The sequence below is a fragment of the Tursiops truncatus genome, chromosome 3, assembly GCF_011762595.2.
Source record: "Tursiops truncatus isolate mTurTru1 chromosome 3, mTurTru1.mat.Y, whole genome shotgun sequence".
Taxonomy (NCBI): domain Eukaryota; kingdom Metazoa; phylum Chordata; class Mammalia; order Artiodactyla; family Delphinidae; genus Tursiops; species Tursiops truncatus.
The window spans coordinates 62,773,844-62,793,363 of NC_047036.1; the positions used below are offsets into that span (position 1 = coordinate 62,773,844).

Below are 19,520 nucleotides of genomic sequence, written 5' to 3' on the forward strand. Positions count from 1 at the left end.
TCCCCTGCATTGGCAGGAGGATTCTTAACCACTGTGCCACCAGGGAAGTAAGTCCACGTAAAATTCACTCTTTTAAAGTGCATGATTCAGTGGTTTTTATTATATTCACAAGGTTGTGCAACTATTACCACTGTCTAATTCCAGTACCTTTTATCACCCCCAAAAGACACCTTGTACCCAGTAGCAGTTCCTTTCTCATCTCTGCCCCTCTCCCCCAGCCTCTGGCAACCACTAATCGATTTTTTATCAGTATGGATTTGTCTGTTTTGAACATTTCATATAAATGGAGTCATACAATATGTGGTCTTGATTCTTTCACTTAACATGTTTTCAAGATTCATCCATGTCATAGCATTTCTCAGTTCTTTATTCCTTTTTATAGCTGAGTAATATTCCATTGTATAGATAAACCATATTTTATTTGTGCATGCCTCAGTTGATGGATTTTTGGGCTGTTTCCACTTTTTGACTATTCTGCTGTATCTGTGTACAAGTTTTTGTGTGGACATGTTTTCATTTCTCTTGGGTCTATACCTAGGGGTGAAATTGCAGAGTTATGCAGTAGCTCAGTGTATAACTTTTTGAGGAATTGCCAACATATTTTCTAAAGTGGCTGCACCATTTTACATTTCTACCAGCAGTGTGTGAGTGTTCCAGTTTCTTCACATCTTTGCCAACACTTTTTATTGTTTGTCTTCTTGATTATAACCAGGTGGGTTATAACCTAGTGGGTGCGAAATGGTATCTCATTTTGATTTTGGTTTGCATTTCCCTAATGACTAATGATGTTGATCATCTTTTCATTTGTGTGTTGGAATGTGTATCTTCTTTGGAGAATTGTCTATTCAGATCCTTTGTCCATTTTTAAATTGTTTTTGTTATTCTTGTTGAGTTGTAAGAGTTGTTTATATGTTCTGAATACTAGACTTTTATCAGATAGATGATTTGCAAATATATTCTTCCATTCTGTGGTGTCTCTTTTTACTTTCTTGATGGTCTCCTTTGAAGCACAAAAGCTTTTTTCATTTTGACGAAGTCCAATTTGTTTTTCTTTGGTTGCTTGAGCTTCTGGTGGCATATCTAAGAAACCATTGCCTAATCCAGGGTCACAAAAATTAATGCCTCCATGTTATTCTAAGAGTTTTATAGTGTTCTTAGATTTAGGTCTTCGATCCATTTTGAGTTAATCTTTATATATGATGTGAAGTAGGGGATCTAACTGAATTTTTTGCTCTTGGTCCAATTGTCCCAGCACTGTTTAAGAAAAAGGCTGTCATTCTTTTCTTACTGTGAAGTAGGAAAAGCATTTAGTCAATACCAGTGGGAGGAAGGAAAAAGCAGAGTGATTAACTTGGGATGTTTTGGTACCCCCCCCACCCCCCCTCAACTGTTTGTCCTTTCTTTGCTTTCTCATTTTAAAGAAACTCATGTAATACTATATTGTGAAAGCCTGTGGTATAAATCACATGAGACCAATTCTTTGAATGACGATATAACCACCTTTTACTACGTGTGGGTTTTTGATATATACATGCAGGTAGGCCCATTTTTTATGGAATATATTATGCATGAGTATTGAAGTTCTCTATTTTTGCATTTATTTATTTGTATGTTTGTAATAGTTAATTCTTAAAACTAACTAAATAACTACTAGTTCTGCATATGGATCAGGGATATACTGAGTCTCAGTAAATGTAATAACATGATTCACATTAGTCAGTATAAATCATCTAGTAAAGTATGGTTCCATATCAATAACTTTTTCTTTGCTTGGTAGCATAGAAAAAGATTGTCCTAAATCTTATGTTTTTGGCATAAGCACTTATTTCAAGGGATAAAGATAATATTCTGTTGTTAAACCAATTTCTTTGAGTGCTACTCTGTACTTGCCTAGTTGTGGGAGAAAGACTGCAAGTAGTTAGTTCTGTGTCCATTCTTTAAGTGAACACTTTTTTTTTTTTTTTGCGGTATGCGGGCCTCTCACTGTTGTGGCCTCTCCCGTTGCGGAGCACAGGCGCCGGACACGCAGGCTCAGCGGCCATGGCTCACGGGCTTAACCGCTCTGCGGCATGTGGGATCTTCCCGGACTGGGGCACAAACCCGCGTCCCCTGCATCGGCAGGCGGACTCTCAACCACTGCGCCACCAGGGAAGCCCTTTAAGTGAACACTTTTTAAGAAAACTAACATTTATTGATGTCTCTTCTCTTCTAGGCATTCTACATATGCTATATTATTTAGTCTTTTCAACAACCCCATGACATGGATATTATCCTAATTTTACTGAGACTCAGAAAGCTAAATAACTTGCTCAAGGTCACAGCTAGTAAGTGACAGAACCAAGAGTTGACCCTCATCTCTAATAATATAAACAGGAGGAACTTAAGATGCTTAAAATCAAGAGTAGGGAGATGACATTCTTAGAACTGACTATAATAGCTGGTAATCTGTGGCAGTAATAGTTAATGTTTACTGAGTGTCTTTCTTTGCCAGCAGTGAGCTCAGTAGTTTGTATGGTTTACCTCTGTTTATCTCTGCTGGATTGTAAAATGAGTGGGAGGTTCAGTGAGAAATAAAAGTGGAGCAGTAGTTTGAGGCTTTGATTGCACAGTAGAATGCCATTGAAGGTTTTTGAGTAGAGGACTATCCCAATTAGATTTGCATTTTTGGGAAGATAGTTCTTAGAGTATAGTGGAGTTTGGTTTGGAATAGGAGGGCCTGGAAGTTGGATGATTACCTTGAAGGCTATTAATTATCAAATTCTTTCAGATGAGAGGTGCTGAAGCTTTCAGTTACAGTGGATGATTGTGGAAAAGATGTGAGAGACCATGCATAAGGAAAATTGATAGATGTGTGGAATGATTGAATATAGGAGAGAGAGAGATATCAATAACTTTAATGATTTGATTCTGGACTGTTAACAGAGATAAGGAACTCAGATTTTGGGTGTATAAGCTGACTGAGGAAGTAGTCAAGAGTTTTTTTGAACTATGGGGAAATCTGCTGTAACGTTTGTGCTCTTGAAAGACCTCATGTTCTGCAGATTGCACACTAAGAATATAGGGCTATGGGAAAATAGGGCTGGAGGACACTACTCAAAACCTAAACAGTTTTGTAACCAGAACGCTATCAAGAATAATAATTGATATCTTAGGAAATGACTTGGACAGACCAGGTAGGTGGCTTAGCATGTGGATGCTGCTGCATGGGATATTAAAAATATACATTACAGAGTTGAGATGTGCTGGCTTGTGGAGGGCACTGAGACAAGGCAGTTAAAAGTGGCGCTCTGAGTCAGTGAGTCTGCTGTTAAGATAGACTCAGAAGGAAATACACCAGCAGAGAGCTGTGAGTCTGGGGGTTTGCCTGTCAAGTGGGAACCCTGGATATGGATGCTTATTTTTAGTTGTCTTAGATCTATAAGGACTCCTGCCTGTGAGCAGCCAAGCTGAGGGCTTTTTTTTTTTTTCTTGTAAGGTTATAATTCCACAATTTCAGCTCCACGTACAAGTCAACCCAATTAATACATTAAATTGATACTGTTCCCTTATTTACCAATCATCTGTAAGCTAATTAGTATTGTAGAAAAACATGTTGTAGCTGAACTGGCCATATATATTTCAGAAGCAAGGCTGGGGCCAGAGATATGAATCCTGAAGTCACCTGAAATAGAAGTGACAATTGAAACTCCTGAAGTAGATTAGATTCTGTATTTTTTTAGTATCCAGCAAATATTTGTGGGTGACAGCTATATGCTACAACGTTGTGCCAAAACATTTTGGTAAACGTACATGGTCTCTTTAACATGTACATACAGTATAGTGAGAGGGAGAGCCATTAAAAAATAATCATGCAAATCACAGTTTTATTTATATATAAGTGCTATAAAGGAAAATTGCAGAGTGGTAAGAGAATTTATTTGAAATTTCAGTGATGGTCTAGAGGAGGTAATGTTTGAGCTGAGATCTGACGGGTGAGTAGGAGTTAACTAGTGAAAGAGTAGTGGGGGTGGAGAGAATGCTTTAGAGAGAGGGAACAGTGTATTTGAGGGTCCGAAAAATTGTAGAAGGGAGCATGGAGTATGCAAAGAACTGAAAGGAGGCCAAGGTGGCTAGAGTTTGATTGGTTTAGGAGTTTTTTAAGCAGGAAAGAGATGAGTTAAAATTATTCTGACTTCATTTTAAGCAGTTGAACAAGTGTGTATGTAGGGAATTTATGGTTGTGAAAGGTAATGGTGCCTTGAATTAGGAAGTGCTGGTAGTTAAGATGAAGAAAAACTGGATTTAAGCTTTGTTGGGGGAAGTGAAATTGATAGGATTTGATGATGGGTTAGAGATTAGGTCATCTAAGCATCTGCATCATGGGATGTTTAGCCACATTCCTGGCTTCAATTCACTAGATGCCACTTATCGCTGGTTATGACAACTAAAAATATCTATAGATATTGCCAGATGTCCCCTGGGGGGCAGAATTGCCTCTAGTTGAGAACCGCTGGTTTAGGTAGAGAAGAAAATATTGAAGATTACTCCCAGATTTCTGGCTTCTATAACTGGATGCATGGTGGTACCATTCACTGAGACAGAACAAAATGCAAGAGGAGCAAGCTTTAGGAGTATGTGTATTTAATAGGAATTGAAGGGTGAGCAGGGATGTCATGAGTTCTGTGGACATGTTGTCTTAAATGTGCATTTGAAACATCAAATTAGATATTTAGAGTTGATAGTTTAATACATATAGATCTGGAATTAAGAGGAAAGGTATTGACCAGAAGTGTACATTTGGTGATCATTGGCATGTAGATGATAATTGAAGCCAAGAGGATGGGTATGATTGTCTAGGGGGAGTGGTGAGCCTGGATCCAAGACTGATTGAAATAGGTTGAGGAAAGGGTAGGAAAACAGATACGGAAACTAAGCTTATTTACAATTGTTTTGGGAAGTTTGGCTGTGAAGAGGAGGAGCCGAAGATGGGAAGTTGGAACAAAGGAGTTTTTTTGTTTTGTTTTTGAGGTGGAAGAAACTTTAAGCACATATAAATGTTTATGGGAAAGATTCCTTAGAAGGTGGAAAGGGCATGGGTCCTGCCTATAGGTGGAGTGATTGGCTTTAGGTAAGAGAAAAGCTTTTTGGAACTGGAGGATATAGGAGGAGAGGATAGGTGTAGGTAAAAGGAAGATAGGTAGATTTGTACATATGGTATGGAGAAGTTAACGGAGTTTCCATAGTTGAGTGGCTTCTTCATGTTTTCTCTCTGAATTACTATGCAAGGTTATCTGTTGAGAGTAGAGAAGATGAAATGGGATGTCTGAGGTTTAAGAATAGTGGAGAAGGTTTGAAACAGTATTTACTGGGTAGTGTAAAGAGCTCACTTAACATTGGTAATAATGAATTTACTATTAATAATAATAAATCAGTCAGCTGCTTTAGTAAGTTCCAGGGAAATATTTTGTTAGTAGAAGTTTTAATTAGTTAGAGAATTAAACCTAAAAAATTAAATTTTTGAAAATGAGTACGTTCTGAGTTTAAATTTTTCCTCCATTTTAAAGTCTTTTCTCTGTTTTTCAAGTTGCTGTATTAGCAAACAGAACTCTTCTCAGTAAAAAAATCTGAGGTACTTTTCTGGATTTTAACTTTTATTTCATTCTAGTTTTTAGGTGAAGATATGGTTGCCTGAACAAAAAAGAGGCTTGTAGAGGAATCAATTATCTGAACTCCTGAATTCCATCTATAATAACTGATTTTTGAAAATTCTGGGTAGTTTGAAGGTATTAAGTGAATTGAAGTAATTGATTTTGAATTTTGAGTTGAGATGAGGATAGGTTGAGGTTTTCTTGGTACTGAGTATAAAGTAAAAAGATGATTATGAATGAATTGTTCAAGATTTCTTGTGTAATGTTCAGTTTTGGAAAGGAGCAAATTTTATGGAACCTCTTGACACCCTAGGAGGAACAATTTGGGGACAGTTATCTTGCAGATTTTTCAGAGGCTCTATCTTTAAAATTTTCAATATTCCACCTTATTTAGAAACAGAACAAATGTATATGCCCATATCTCCTATCAGTTTTTTTCCAGCTTTACTGAGATATGAGTAACAAATAAAAATTGTATATATTTAAAGTATACATGATGTTTTGATGTATGTATATGTTGTGAAATGATTACCATAATCAAGATAATTAAGGTGATATTCATCACCTCACAGTTATATTTTTTTGTGATGAGAACACTTGAAATCTACTCTCAGCAAATTTCAAGTGTACACTACATTATTATTAACTGAACGTATTCACTGTAATTGTACATTATGTCTCCAGAAGTTATTCATCTTATAACTGTAAGTTTGTGTCCTTTGAGCAGTATTTCCCCATTTTCCTCATCCTACTCCTCAGCCCCTAATAACTGCCATTCCACTCTCTGCTACTGTGAATTTGACTTTTTTAGAGTCCACATGTAAGTGAGGTCATGCAGTATTTGTCTTTCTGTGTCTAGCTTATTTCATTTAGCATAATGTCTTCCAGGTTCATCCATGTTGCAAATAGCAGAATTTCCTTCCTTTTTAAGGCCGAATAATATTCCATTGTGTATGTATACACGCGCGCACACACACACACACACACAAACAATTTTCTTTATCCATTCATCCATCAGTGGACACACTTAGGTTTTCTCCATATCTTGGCTACTGTGAATAATGCTGCAATGAACATGGGAGTGCAGATTCCTTGTTGAGATAGAGACTTTTTTCCTTTAGATATATACCCAGAAGTGGGATAGCTAGAACATATGGTAGTTCTATTTTTAATTTTTTGAGGAATCTCCTTGCTGTTTTCCAATATGGTTGTACTTCCTATGAATACTGTGTAAGGGTTCCCTTTTCTCCACATCCTCACCAACACTTATCTTTTGACTTTTTGGTAATAGCCATCTTAACAAGTGTGAGGCGATATCTCATTGTGTTTTTTTTTAAAATTTATTAATTAATTTATTTATTTTTGGCTTGTTGGGTCTTCGTTTCTGTGTGAGGGCTTTCTCTAGTTGCGGCAAGCGGGGGCCGCTCTTCATTGCGGTGCGTGGGCCTCTCACTATCGTGGCCTCTGTTGTTGCGGAGCACAGGCTCCAGACGTGCAGGCTCAGTAGTTGTGGCTCACAGGCCTAGTTGCGCCACGGCACGTGGGATCTTCCGAGACCAGGGCTCGAACCCGTGTCCCTTGCATTGGCAGGCAGATTCTCAACTACAGCGCCACCAGGGAAGCGCCTCATTGTGGTTTTGATTTTCATTTTCCTGATGCTAAGTAATACTGAACATCTTTTCATGTACCTGTTGGCCATTTGTATGTCTTCTTTGGAAAAATGTCTCTTTAGGTCCTTTGTCCATTTTTAAATTGGGTCATTTGTATTTTTGCTACTGAGTTGTATGAGTTTCTTATATATTTTGGATATTAACCCCTTCTCAGATATATGGTTTGCAAATAGTTTCTCCCATTCTTTATGCTGCTTTTTCATATTGTTGATTTTTTTTGCTGTACAGAAACTTTTATTTGACATAGCTCCGCTTGTTGATTTTCGCTTTTGTTGCCTATGCTTTTGGTGTCAAATCTGAAAAATCATTGTCAAGACCAAGGTCATGAAGCTTTCCCCTTATGTTTTCTTATATGAGTTTTACAGTTTCAGGTCTTACAATTAAATCTTTAATCCGTTTTGAGTTGATTTTTGTGTATGGTGTAAGGTAAGGGCCCATTTTCATTCTTTTGCATGGGGATATCCAGGTTTCCCAACACTGTTGAAGACTGTGCTTTTTCTATTGTATAGTCTTGACACCTTTTAGTTAACCATATGTGCATGGGTTTTTTCCTGGGCTCTCTATTATGTTCATTGGTCTGTGTGTCCATTTTTATGCCAGTACTATACTGTTTTGATTACTATAGCTTTGTAATAGAATTTGAAATCAGAAAGTGTCATGCGTCCAGCTTTGTTCTTCTTGCTTAAAACTGCTGTAGCTATTCTGGGTCATTGGTGGTTCCATGTGAATTTTAGGATTGCTTTTTCTATTTTGTTTGAAATGCCACTGGAATTTTGATAGGCATTGCATTGAATCTGTAGATAGCTTTGGGTACTGTGAACATTTCAACAATTTTGGTTCTTCAGATCCATGAATGGGATATCTTTTCATTTATTTGTAGTCTTTAATTTCTCTCACCAGTGTTTTATAGTTTTCAGTGTACAGATCTTTTACCTCCTTGGTTAAATTTATTCTTGGGGCTCTATCTTTATAATGTATGTGTCTGTCAAAAATGTTTTAAAGCCCCTGAGATGTAAATTCATGTAGAAAATCTAGACCAGGACTCAGCACAAGAGATCCTCAAATGAAAGCTTGTTTTGTTTGTTTTTTTTTCATCCTCCTTTTATTAGGCAGTTCTTTCTTGGCTAAGTTCAGATAATAGTATGTGCCTAAAAGCAGTCAGGGTTCAGGAAAAAAAATCAGTAATTCAAACTGCCTAATCAGTGTACCAGTTGATAAATTAATCAAGAGATTAATTTATCTTGATTAAGATAAGCCAATGAAAGCTTATCTTAATTGGCTTATTATCTTGTAAGCCAATGAAGGCTCTACATTGTGGCCACACACAAAAAAAACCATAGTAATTTAACACATTAATAAAGAGTGGGTTGTTTTCAGCATGACATTTTCCTGATTCTATTTTATTTAATTTGAAGAGAAAGGGAATTCAGTATCAAGAATGAATTTAAACTTTTATTTCATAACTAGCTTTATTTTACTCAGTAATTGGTACTAGCTTTTTCTACAGTTACATGTGTAACAAAGATTGTGGCAATGAGAGAGCCTGAGGAATTGCTAGTTTTTGTTGAAGTGTTTGTGAACTAATGACCTATTTTCTGTACGATATTTAATTTTATTTCTCCTGTCTTGAAAGCTCATTGCTAATTTGTGTTTGTTGTTTGTAGATAGCACTTCTATTTAGCCCAAACCCTGTTACCAATTTTCATGTATTATAGTAAGTGATCAGGTCTTGATACTCCCAGCTGAAAGGTTTTTTTCACTTTCTTTTACATGGGGACCCAGCTAATAGGGACAAATGGAGAATCTACTGAGAATACCCTGCAAAAGTTATACCTTAAGCTTTCTTTACTGACACATTTAAAAACTTTTCTGAATCTAAATCCATACTTAACTTGTCTTTAAGTTGTTGTTGATCTTGTGTTGATCTCAGACAATGATAACTTTATTGGTAATTTGGTTTGAGCCTGAGTTTGAGGACAGGTTATAATATTTTTTAGGAAAAAGGAACATTGATATTTGGAACAAATATTAATTTAAATATTTTAAACTATTATGTAAATCTTATTTTTTATACAATTTTGAGAAGATATAATTTTTATATACAGTGAGAAATAGATATCTTCTATAATTAATTTTAAATTAAAGTAATAGATCTTGGCAGGCAGCCTAAACTGGTAGTATTGTAGAGATTTAAACAACTTTAAGAATAATGTATTTTACAGATACTTTGTTGCAATAGTTTTTTTTAATTAAACTAATGATTAGGAAGACTTTACTTTCGAATGAAACAAAAACAAAGTCTTGAAATGCCGTTATGCATAGTCAGCTTATTACATATATGATCTAAATATTTGATGCTTGATATTCAGCCAAGGAGATTTCATATCATACATTCCTCTATTTTTCCAGAATTATAAGACCATTGAGCCATCTTCTGAAATATTTCTCTAAATTTAAGCAAGAGAAGTCTTGTTTCAGCATATATGTGCATTTCTTTTGAGTTTTTGTCTTATTTGGACTCTATATGTCTGGTGTAGGATAATCAATAAGGCGGCTGGATAGGGAGGAAAATTCATTTGTATAACAATCTACTAGGTCTCCATTATAGTAGTACTTGAGAGAGAAGAAATGTTCTATGAATGTAGAAAAAAGAAGAGGAGCAAATATATGGAATTTCGTATTTTCTACCTAGTCATACATTTTTTCATATGTGAATGTTTCTACATGAACATGATCATTCAGACGAAAAAATTTTTTAAGTATAATAACATTTCATTTGGGCATTGTTGTAAAGAAATTTCTTCCTTGCTTTTTTTTTTTTTTTTTTTTGACCACACTGTGTGGCTTGCAGTATCTTAGTTCCCAGACCAGGGATTGAACCTGGGCAACCGCAGTGAAAGCGCCAAGTCTTAATCACTGCACCGCCAGGGAATTCCCAAGAAATTTATTTCTTTTTGTTATTCAACAAATGTTGAGTACCTACTCTGACTTGTAGTAGTTTTGATCTGCCTAACGGATTCTCTAGATCATGGGGTTGGCAAAACTTTTTCTATGAAGGGCCAGTTAGTAAATATTTTAGGTATATGAGCTACATGGCCCCCCGTCACATTTTCTTTTCTTTTCTTTTTTTAAACAATGCTTTAAAAATGTATGGATCATTTTTAGTTTGCTGGCCCTACAGAACAGGCCAGAGGCAGTATTTGGCCTACAGGGCCAAATACCAAGTGGATTAATACTAATTAACACTAATACCTTGCTCTGAGTGGATAAAACTTAATTATTCAAGCGCCATTTAAAATTTCATATTAACCACTCTAACTGGAAGCCTTTTTCAAGTCTTTTTGTAAAGATGGATGCCTTTTTAAAAAAGCTTCTTAAAAGTAAAGCTTTTTATTATGGAAAGTATCAAATATATACAGAAATAGAATATAGTATTATAAATTCTCATAACACCAAGCTTTAACAATTACTGACATTTGACCAATCTTATTTTGTCTATACCTCCCTCCCTTATTAGTTTGAAGCAAATTCCAGGTGTCATCATTTCATTCATAAATATTTCAGTATTCTGTTTTGTTATTTTTTTTGTCTCTCCTTTTCCCAGGGCTATACTGTTTTGATTACTGTAGTTGTATGGTTAAGTCTAGAAGTTAGGTATGGTAAATCCTTCAACTTTTTCCTGCTATCTCTCCATTTATTTAGGTGTTTAATTTCTCTCATCAATATTTATAATTTTCAGTGTACAGGTTTTGTATATCTTTTGTTTAATATATTTCCAAGTATTTCATGTTTTTAACTGCTTTTGATAATTTAAAAAAATGTAAATTCCCAATTATTTTTTGCTGGTATGTATACTTTATAGTCAGTTATCTTTTTAGGAAATTAAAACATGAGAGAAAAAGCCTTGGTTCTACATATTATATTAAAACGTTCATTAGTTTTGTGGGCATATCTTTCTGGTATGCTTCGTTATCTGTAGGAATGTTACTCTTCTCATTTTTTTAATAAAAACTTTGTATGTGAATTGACTAGAATCCTTTTTAGACATTATTTCTTCAAATATTATTTTTCTGTCCTCCCATTCTCACCTCTCTTTTTGAGATTCCAGTTCCTTTCAGTTTAAGTGAGGCAACTTTTCCTATACTACTTTTAGATGAGGAGAGTTGGATAAGCTAGCTTTGCTAGGTTTGTGGCTGTAGGAATCCTCTTCTGTTGCTATGTAGTATTCAAAAATATACTTTCTGAGACCTTTTCTCTTCTCCTTCCCTGCTTTTATCTAGATTGGGTTTTTCACTTTCTACAATATTAACGTTTTTGGTTAGATAATCTTTGCTGTGGGGAATTGTCCTGTGCATTGTAGGATGTTTAGTGGCATCCTGGCCTCTACCTGCTGCTTGCCAGTGACCACCCTGTCGTACCCATTCCCCCAAATATGATAACCAAAACTGTTTCCAGACATTGTCAGATGTCCTCTGGAAGTCAGAATCATTCTAGTTTTAGACTTTCTTTCCTTTACACCTAATGGCTCTGTGCTACTTAGTTTAGATTTCTCTTACTGGCAATTTCTCCTTGGTGTGTTGCTGTGTTTTAGAAGGGAGTTTCACGTAGTTTTGAGATTTCTGATCTTTGTGTGATCCTCTTGCATTTACTTATGAGTTGTAGCCTGTGAAGCTCCCTCCCAGTTTTGGTTGCTATTCCACACCAAGTTGGACCTGCCAATTTAAGGAAGGGGGTGGGAAGTAGTACCTCTAGGCAGTTTGATTTCTGGATGTTCTGGCTTTGGGGCTGTCCCAGATCCCTTTCGTCTTCTTTCTGTTATGTTCTGATACCATGTGGGTCTTGCTGCTATTGGTGTTGGGTCCTAACTGCCAGTATTTTAGGGTTCATGAGTAATTTATAGTCAATTGTGCTGTATTCGTTGGCCATTTTTATTTTGTTCTGGTTTGGTCTGATCTGTTTGTTTTATTTTCCTAGTTGCTTTGTCTTTTTGGGGGGGTGATGGCTACTCAGGGATATTAAATAATTATGTCTCTTTCACTGCCAAGTTGCCCAGACTGCCTCTGCCTTCTTAAAATGAGTATTCTAAACATGATAAAAGAAACTGTTTTAAATGATGGGTGAGACTTGTGCCTGGTCATGGACTTGGGGAATGGCCTAGAGAGGGAGAGGTTGAAAATGCAAAAGACAGACCAAAAAACTGATGGAATATTTGTGCCCTAGAGGCTACCAGAAGGGATGGATACAGAAGTATTGATAGAGGGATTAACTTTGAACCGAGGAAGAGGACAGTTTGACAGGAGAGGTAAGGAGATGAGATTTCATACAGATAGTAGTTTGCAAGTTTGTAGTTAGGAAGCTGAGGAATGTCACATTTGGTATCCTCAGTTTTCTTAGTAAACTTTAATGTGAAGTTATCTGCTAAAGAAAGTGAGATAAGTGTAGGGAACTTGAGGAAAGGTGTAAACATTTTGGAATGCTGATGGTGAAAAAAGGAAGCAATATCTAACCAGAGACATGGAAGTAATTGCTGAGAGATGCTAAGGGTCAATCTTAGGTTTGTTCTTAAACTATAAATTTGAAAGATACCAATTTTGTGATGTTTTTTTAAGTTAGCAACTCAGATATAAGAGCAGAGAAGGTAGTTGTTTGTAGTGAACCTAAAATTAGGATTTTGTAGAGCATGACAAGGGTGTAATGTTGTTAAGGCATGATAAAAATGAGTGGTTCAAGGGATGCATTGTGGGGTATAGACTGCATAGAGAAGGAAATCATGCCATTTCAGGAGCTGTTGGGTTGGGAGAAAAGGGAGGATTCAAGAGAATCCAGGTCTGTGTGGTTCTAGAGAAGGTATGAGGAGGGTAAGAAAGTGAAAATTGGATAGGAGATTGAAGCCAAGATAGTATATTGGAATTTAAAATTTCAGAGGTAAAGAAGTTCTGTTTTACTGTAAAGACCATGATATGGCTCTGGGAGTGTAACACTGATAAAAAAATATTAAAGTAAAAGAAGTTCAGAGATGCTGGGAGTATGTTATGATACTTAGCCCATTTTAGGTAAGGGTGTCACCTGTGGTGATGGCAAGAGATCAGTTGGAGGGGAAAGTGTGAACCAGATAGGTAGATAAACAGGGAGATCTGTCCATAGATGGCCACAAGAAGGCAGGGTTCAGGGCGGTGTTGTAAGAATGGGGAAGAGGGTGGTTTGCATGAACATAGACAACCAGGGACTTTTCTTCTAAAGTCTGTTGTATTTGGTATTTGTGGTATGAATACCAGGGGTTGCGTAAACTTCTTCTTTAAAAGGCCAGATAGTAAATATTTTAGACTTTGCCACTCACATATGGTTTCTATTGCATATTTTTGTTTGTTTTTATAACCCTTTAAAAATGTAAAAACCATTCTTAGCTCGTGTCCCATACAAAAACAGGCAGTAACTGAAGGTTGTAGTTTGATGACCTGTGAATTACACTCATTATGAATTCTCTGTGACTTGTCAGTGATACTTTACTATGTAAAAGTTGGTAACTATTTCAGTTACTAAGTAATTATTGTTACTTGAATAAAGGTAGTTTTGTATTAGAAAGTGTTAAGGAGATAATATATATTTAAAAAATACTATCAGTAATTTTATATTTCTCAATACAGTAATAACTTTTACATTTCTGAACAAAATTTTTACTTCTTTTTTTGTGGTGCATCCAAGTTGAGTCAGCAGATACTGGAGTTATTTGAAGCATGTCAGCAGCAAGTAAGTGATTTAAAGAAGAAAGAACTCTGTCGAACAGAGCTGCAGAGAGAAATTCAGCTGATATTTCCACGTATGTTTCCTTGTTTTGCATGCCCTTTGAGTACATGCATCCCAATTTTAAATTTTAAATAATACCTTATAATTCTCTTCTGTTTCTCTAGAAAGCAGACTTTTTTTAGTTGGGTCCTCTTTAAATGGATTTGGTACTCGGAGCAGTGATGGTGATTTATGTCTAGTTGTTAAAGAGGAACCAGTAAGTAATGAAACATTTATTCCAAGTGTGTTTCTCATGTTAAGTCATTTAAGAAATTCCATGTAAGAGTCATTGAGGAAAAAAACCTGTTTTGTTTAATTGCTTCTTTGAATTCTCTGTTTATAAGAATTCAAGGAAAGCCAGGAAATGCTGCTGCTTTTTTTTTTTTTCAGGCATGTACACAATAAATGTAACAGAAATTCTAGCATTAATTTATTTCTAAACTATTAAAGTGAGGTGGTTGCACTATGTGTTTTTAAAGAGCTCTGCCTCTATTTTGAAATGTTATTAGGTTGGGTATGTTACCAGGATGCAGCAAAGAGGAAGAGTTTTTCTTTATCTTGATATATTTCCTTCCATTTCTATTCTCAGTGATTCTATTTTTAATCTTTATTGTTTTCCCTTTGAAAGTACTATGGGATTTGGAGTACTTATTTTGGGAATCCAAAAAGAGAGATTTCACTGAAATTTAAAGTAAGACTACTGTGATTTAACGTAATTGTCTCTGATATTTTGACTTTGTTTCTTCTTATTTAGCAACCAAATTTTGCTATTTAGTATTATGTTTATTTGAATTCCCTGTTAACTGATACTCTTGTGTATCCTTAATTCCACAATAATTGTTGTTCATTAAGCTGACCTGAGCAGCCTCTTTAATATGCTGAATGAAGTCTCTTCTTTTTTTTTTTTTTATAAATTTATTTATTTATTTTTGGCTGCATTGGGTCTTTGTTGCCACGAACAGCGGCTAGTCTTTGTTGCAGTGAGCGGGCTTCTCATTGTGGTGGCTTCTCTTGTTGTGGAGCACGGGCTCTAGGCACGCAGTCTTCAGTAGTTGGTGGCACATGGGCTCAGTAGTTCTGCCTCGCAGGCTCTAGAGCGCAGGCTCAGTAGTTGTGGTGCACGGGCTTAGTTGCTCTGCGGCATGTGGGATCTTCCCGGACCAGGGCTCGAACCCGTGTCCCCTGCATTGGCAGGCGGATTCTTAACCACTGTACCACCAGGGAAGCCCTGAAGTCTCTTCTGGATCACCAAAGATTAAGTTAATTTCAGTATAATTTTAATATGCCTTATATTCCACCTCTTAAAAAATACAAAAACCTCTGTTGAATGGTAATATATATTTTTACTATTCCTGTTAGTCCACTAACAAAATTGACTTCTAGTTACTGCAAATCAGAAAGAGATTTATTCCAGGAAAGAAACTCTTGATATTTTTCTAGGCTTTGAAATCATATAAAGGAAAACTGAAAAAGAAAAAAAAAAAAACCCCTCAGAAATAATAAACATAGTGGAGAATACTAGAGTTTTAATTAAAACTTTCTCCCATACAATTAGGTTATACTTAGGTACATCACACTAATCCTCTAGTCTTATTCACATGTCTGAATCATGTTGTTACAACTCATACTGAAACACCATAGATTTGAATCTTATTTTTAAGCAACTCACAGTCTAGATAGGGAAATAAAACATGTTACAGAAAGTTAAAATTCTGTTTATTTTTCTTGGAGAAGATTGTTTTTTTACATTTATATACTAAAGTGAAAAAATGACATATGGCTGTTTCAGTATTTCTTTTAAAATTGTGCTTTTAAGTTTAAAGTCAGAAATTGATTTAGAAATATTGATGTAAAAGATAGCATAAAGGTTGACTTTTAAACAATGTAATTTACTGTATATTGAAAAACAACTCCAATGAAAAGTATACTTTATGTTTTCTTTTTGTTGAGGTACATTAAGAAAATAAAACACTAAGTTTAGAAAGATAATGAAAAAACACTTTATTTTTAACTTTTCAGTGTTTTTTTCAGGTAAATCAGAAGACTGAAGCACGGCATATCCTCACCTTAGTCCATAAACACTTCTGTACTAGACTTTGTAAGTCTGACATGCTTCACGTTCATATGTCATTTGACAGCTATTTATTTAAAATGTCTCGCACTATATTTATTTTCTGGTAAGGATTTTTTATTTTCTGGTTAGGTTAGGTATAATGTAGATCCTTTTTCCCAAATAAATTCCTTTTAACTTTTGATTAAAAAGAAGAGTAATTCAACACAGAAATGTATAATTCAGCAAATCTTTATTGAGTTTATTTGTAAGCTGTCCCATTGAAGGTAGTGGGGAATTCAAAGATATGTAAGCTTCAGTTCTTTCTCAAAAGGTTGTAGACCATTAGGGAAGCTAAAGCATGAATGTAAATAGCTGTAATGCAGAGTATCTGACAAGCCAAAAGAAGTATACAGGTGAAGTCTTATAGGTATTCATGTGAGGAAGAGAGAATTTCATCTGTTTTGCAATGACATATATCTTTACTTGTTTTAAAAACATTATCACTGAACATGAAGCCCAGATATATTACTCCAACAGAAAACAAAATTATTGACTTAGGCCATTTTATTGTAAGATTTTATTCTTTGAATAAGCTGATGAAGCAGATTTTAATCCTCATGTTAAGCCATCTCAAATAATTTATTTAAACTTACACAGAATATTGTGGACATTTGAAGTCACACTAACTGTGATGTTGGAAAGATAGTTTGTTTATTTAACAAATACTCCTTATGTGTCAGGCTTTGAGCTGGAAAATACAAAGTCACTTAACGAGTTATTGCCCTTGAATAACATATCAGTCGTAGGAAAGAAACAAATCAAGAGATTTATTTCAGTGGACTTGAATTTCACATCTGTAAAATAAAGGAGTAATTTGTACCATAAATGAATTTTTAATAACTATTATTAAAATCATAAAATATTAAAAGTGAAAGGGAGCTAAGAGATCATATAATTCAAATGAAAATTTTCTTTTTAATTAGTGTTTTTAATAATTAAGGAAACTGGTCATCAGTGGGCTTAGTAACTTGCCCGAGGAGTATAGTTCGTTGGTGTCTGAACCTGTACTTGGAACTCAAAACCTTTAACTCTTAATCTTATTTTTCATTAAACCTCACTGAATTCCTGCACATAATTCTATTTCAAGCTTGATGTATTTTATGATTTTTGTGTTAGAAGCATTATAACAGAAAATTTTTAGTGTTACAATATGTTATTACGTTTTTCTTTAGTTGAAACATTAGGAAATTGCTCTTTTGGGAGAAGTTCGCAGTTTCTTTTTTATATACATTTCTGTGTTTTCCTAATTTTCTACAATGAACATGTATTTCAACTCACAAAAAAACATTTTTTTAAGTTTGGTGGAATAAAAAAATATGTATGTATGTGTTTTTCCTCTTACAGATCATACTTATTTGAATGTATCACTGCCCCCTGTATCATGTTGCCAACATTTCCACATTTAAGATTCTTTGTAAATGTCATTTCTATGGCTGCCATAATATCTTGCCGTGTGCTGTACCAGAATTTAGCTATCCCCCTGCTGCTGGCATAGATACTTCTCTTATAATGCTCTGATGAAATTCTTTATAGATGTTATTAAATATTAGACCACATTTCTGAAAATAACGTATTAATATATAAAGTCCTGTATATGGTATTGGAAGTTCCAAACTTAGAAGAATTTGATAACGTCCTTTTGTCTTTGCTTTCTGTCTCAAAGACTATATTTTCTCAAATTGTTTTAGCTAAGTAAAATATTACTTTTAAAAAATGTGCATTGGAACACTATGAATTTGAGAAACATTTACAGATATCCATATTATCTTTTATCCTTCAGCTGGTTACATTGAGAGACCTCAGCTGATTCGAGCAAAAGTGCCAATTGTGAAGTTCAGGGATAAAGTCAGGTCAGTGATTATTGAGTTCTTTTTTTTAAGTTGCCTTAGATAATTTTTAGGTATTCTTCTGAGGTAGATAATTAAGAAGTGTATGCTATCACGGAATAGCTTATCTCCATTTAGAGATGATTTGGTTTTTGAAATGATTTTTTAAAATAGTCTGAGCAGTTGTTCATACTTAACTGTACTTAGTTATTCTGGTTGACGTTTTGAGTATTTGGGACTATCCAATTGAAAGAATATATACGTATTTATATTTTAGAGTTTTAAATGATCCTCTTGCCTTTTGGAAATGTAATGTGCTCTTGAGAACATATCTTAATTGATGAAATTTGATGTATATTTATATCAAAGGGGGTTGTTACTAATATATCTATCTACGTATTCTAGTTTGGGTTCTGGATTTCTTACAGGCATTGGAATTAGAATCTTTTATATAATATCTATTTACATTTTATAAAATGTAAATAGGTGTTTTATTTTCTAAAAAATATATAGGATTGTGATAAATCACGTTTTCTAGCCCAGTTTATAAAAGTAATACTGAAATTATATAAGTATATACACAGTTGATCATTATTCATGGATTCCATATTTATGAATTTGCATACTTGATAAAATATATTTTGTAACCCCCCAAATTAACATTTGCAACACTTTTATGATTATTCATAGACATGCACAGAGTGGGGAAAATTTTGAGTCACCTGATGTAGGTGCTCCCAACTGAGTTTAGCAATGTGACACTCTGTTTTCTTGTTTCAGCTCTCATACTATAAACAAATGTCCTTTTCACAGTCTAGTTAGTGCTGTTTTTCACATTTTTGTGCTTTCGTGCTTGATATTGCTGCTTAAAGTGAGTCCCGAACATAATGCTGAGGTACTGTCTAGGGTCCTTTTGCACAAAGCTGTGATGTGCCATATGGAGGAAATATGTGTGTTAGATGTGCTTCATTCAAGCAGGAGTAGAGTACAGTGCTCTTTGCAATGACTTCACTGTTATTGAATGAACAGTATATTAAATGAGGTGTCTTTAAGTTGAAACATACATAAAACAAAGTTACATATTGATCAGTTGAGGAAAATGTGACTGGAGGGACTTCCCTGGCAGTCCAGTGGTTAAGACTGTGTGCTTCCACTGCAGGGGGCACAGGTTTGATCCCTGGTCAGGGAAGTAAGATCTCACATCCCATACAGTGCGGCCACGAAAAAATAAAATAAAATATAGTGTTGCCAAAAATATTCATCCGGGTTTTTCCATACGATGTGATAGAAAAGCCCGAACAAACTTTTTGGCCAACCCAATGAAATGTGACTGGAGACATATTGATCCGCTGATGAAAATGTGACTGGAGGCTCCTAGAAACCTAATCCTTTGTTTCCTGTAGGAGCAATGGTTCACTGTTCGCTAATTTAGTGTTTGCAGTGACTATATAGAACATAACTACTGTTGACTGAATATATATATTTTAAACAAATCTTTAGA

The 19,520-nt window shown here is 35.0% G+C and overlaps 1 protein-coding gene across 7 annotated transcripts in view; it reads left to right on the plus strand.

Moving 5' to 3' along the window:
* Nucleotides 1–19,520, plus strand: part of TENT2 (terminal nucleotidyltransferase 2) — a 58,505-nt gene that overhangs the window by 10,778 nt on the left and 28,207 nt on the right. For 5 of the 7 annotated variants that reach the window (XM_019929775.3, XM_004326168.4, XM_019929773.3 and 2 more), the window contains 4 exons: nt 14,000–14,114; nt 14,206–14,297; nt 16,100–16,178; nt 17,974–18,043. In XM_019929775.3, coding sequence (XP_019785334.1) covers nt 14,000–14,114; nt 14,206–14,297; nt 16,100–16,178; nt 17,974–18,043 — 356 coding nt within the window. The remainder of the gene's footprint in view (nt 1–13,999; nt 14,115–14,205; nt 14,298–16,099; nt 16,179–17,973; nt 18,044–19,520) is intronic. The other 2 variants (XM_073802249.1, XM_019929774.3) reach the window with 1 other exon arrangement.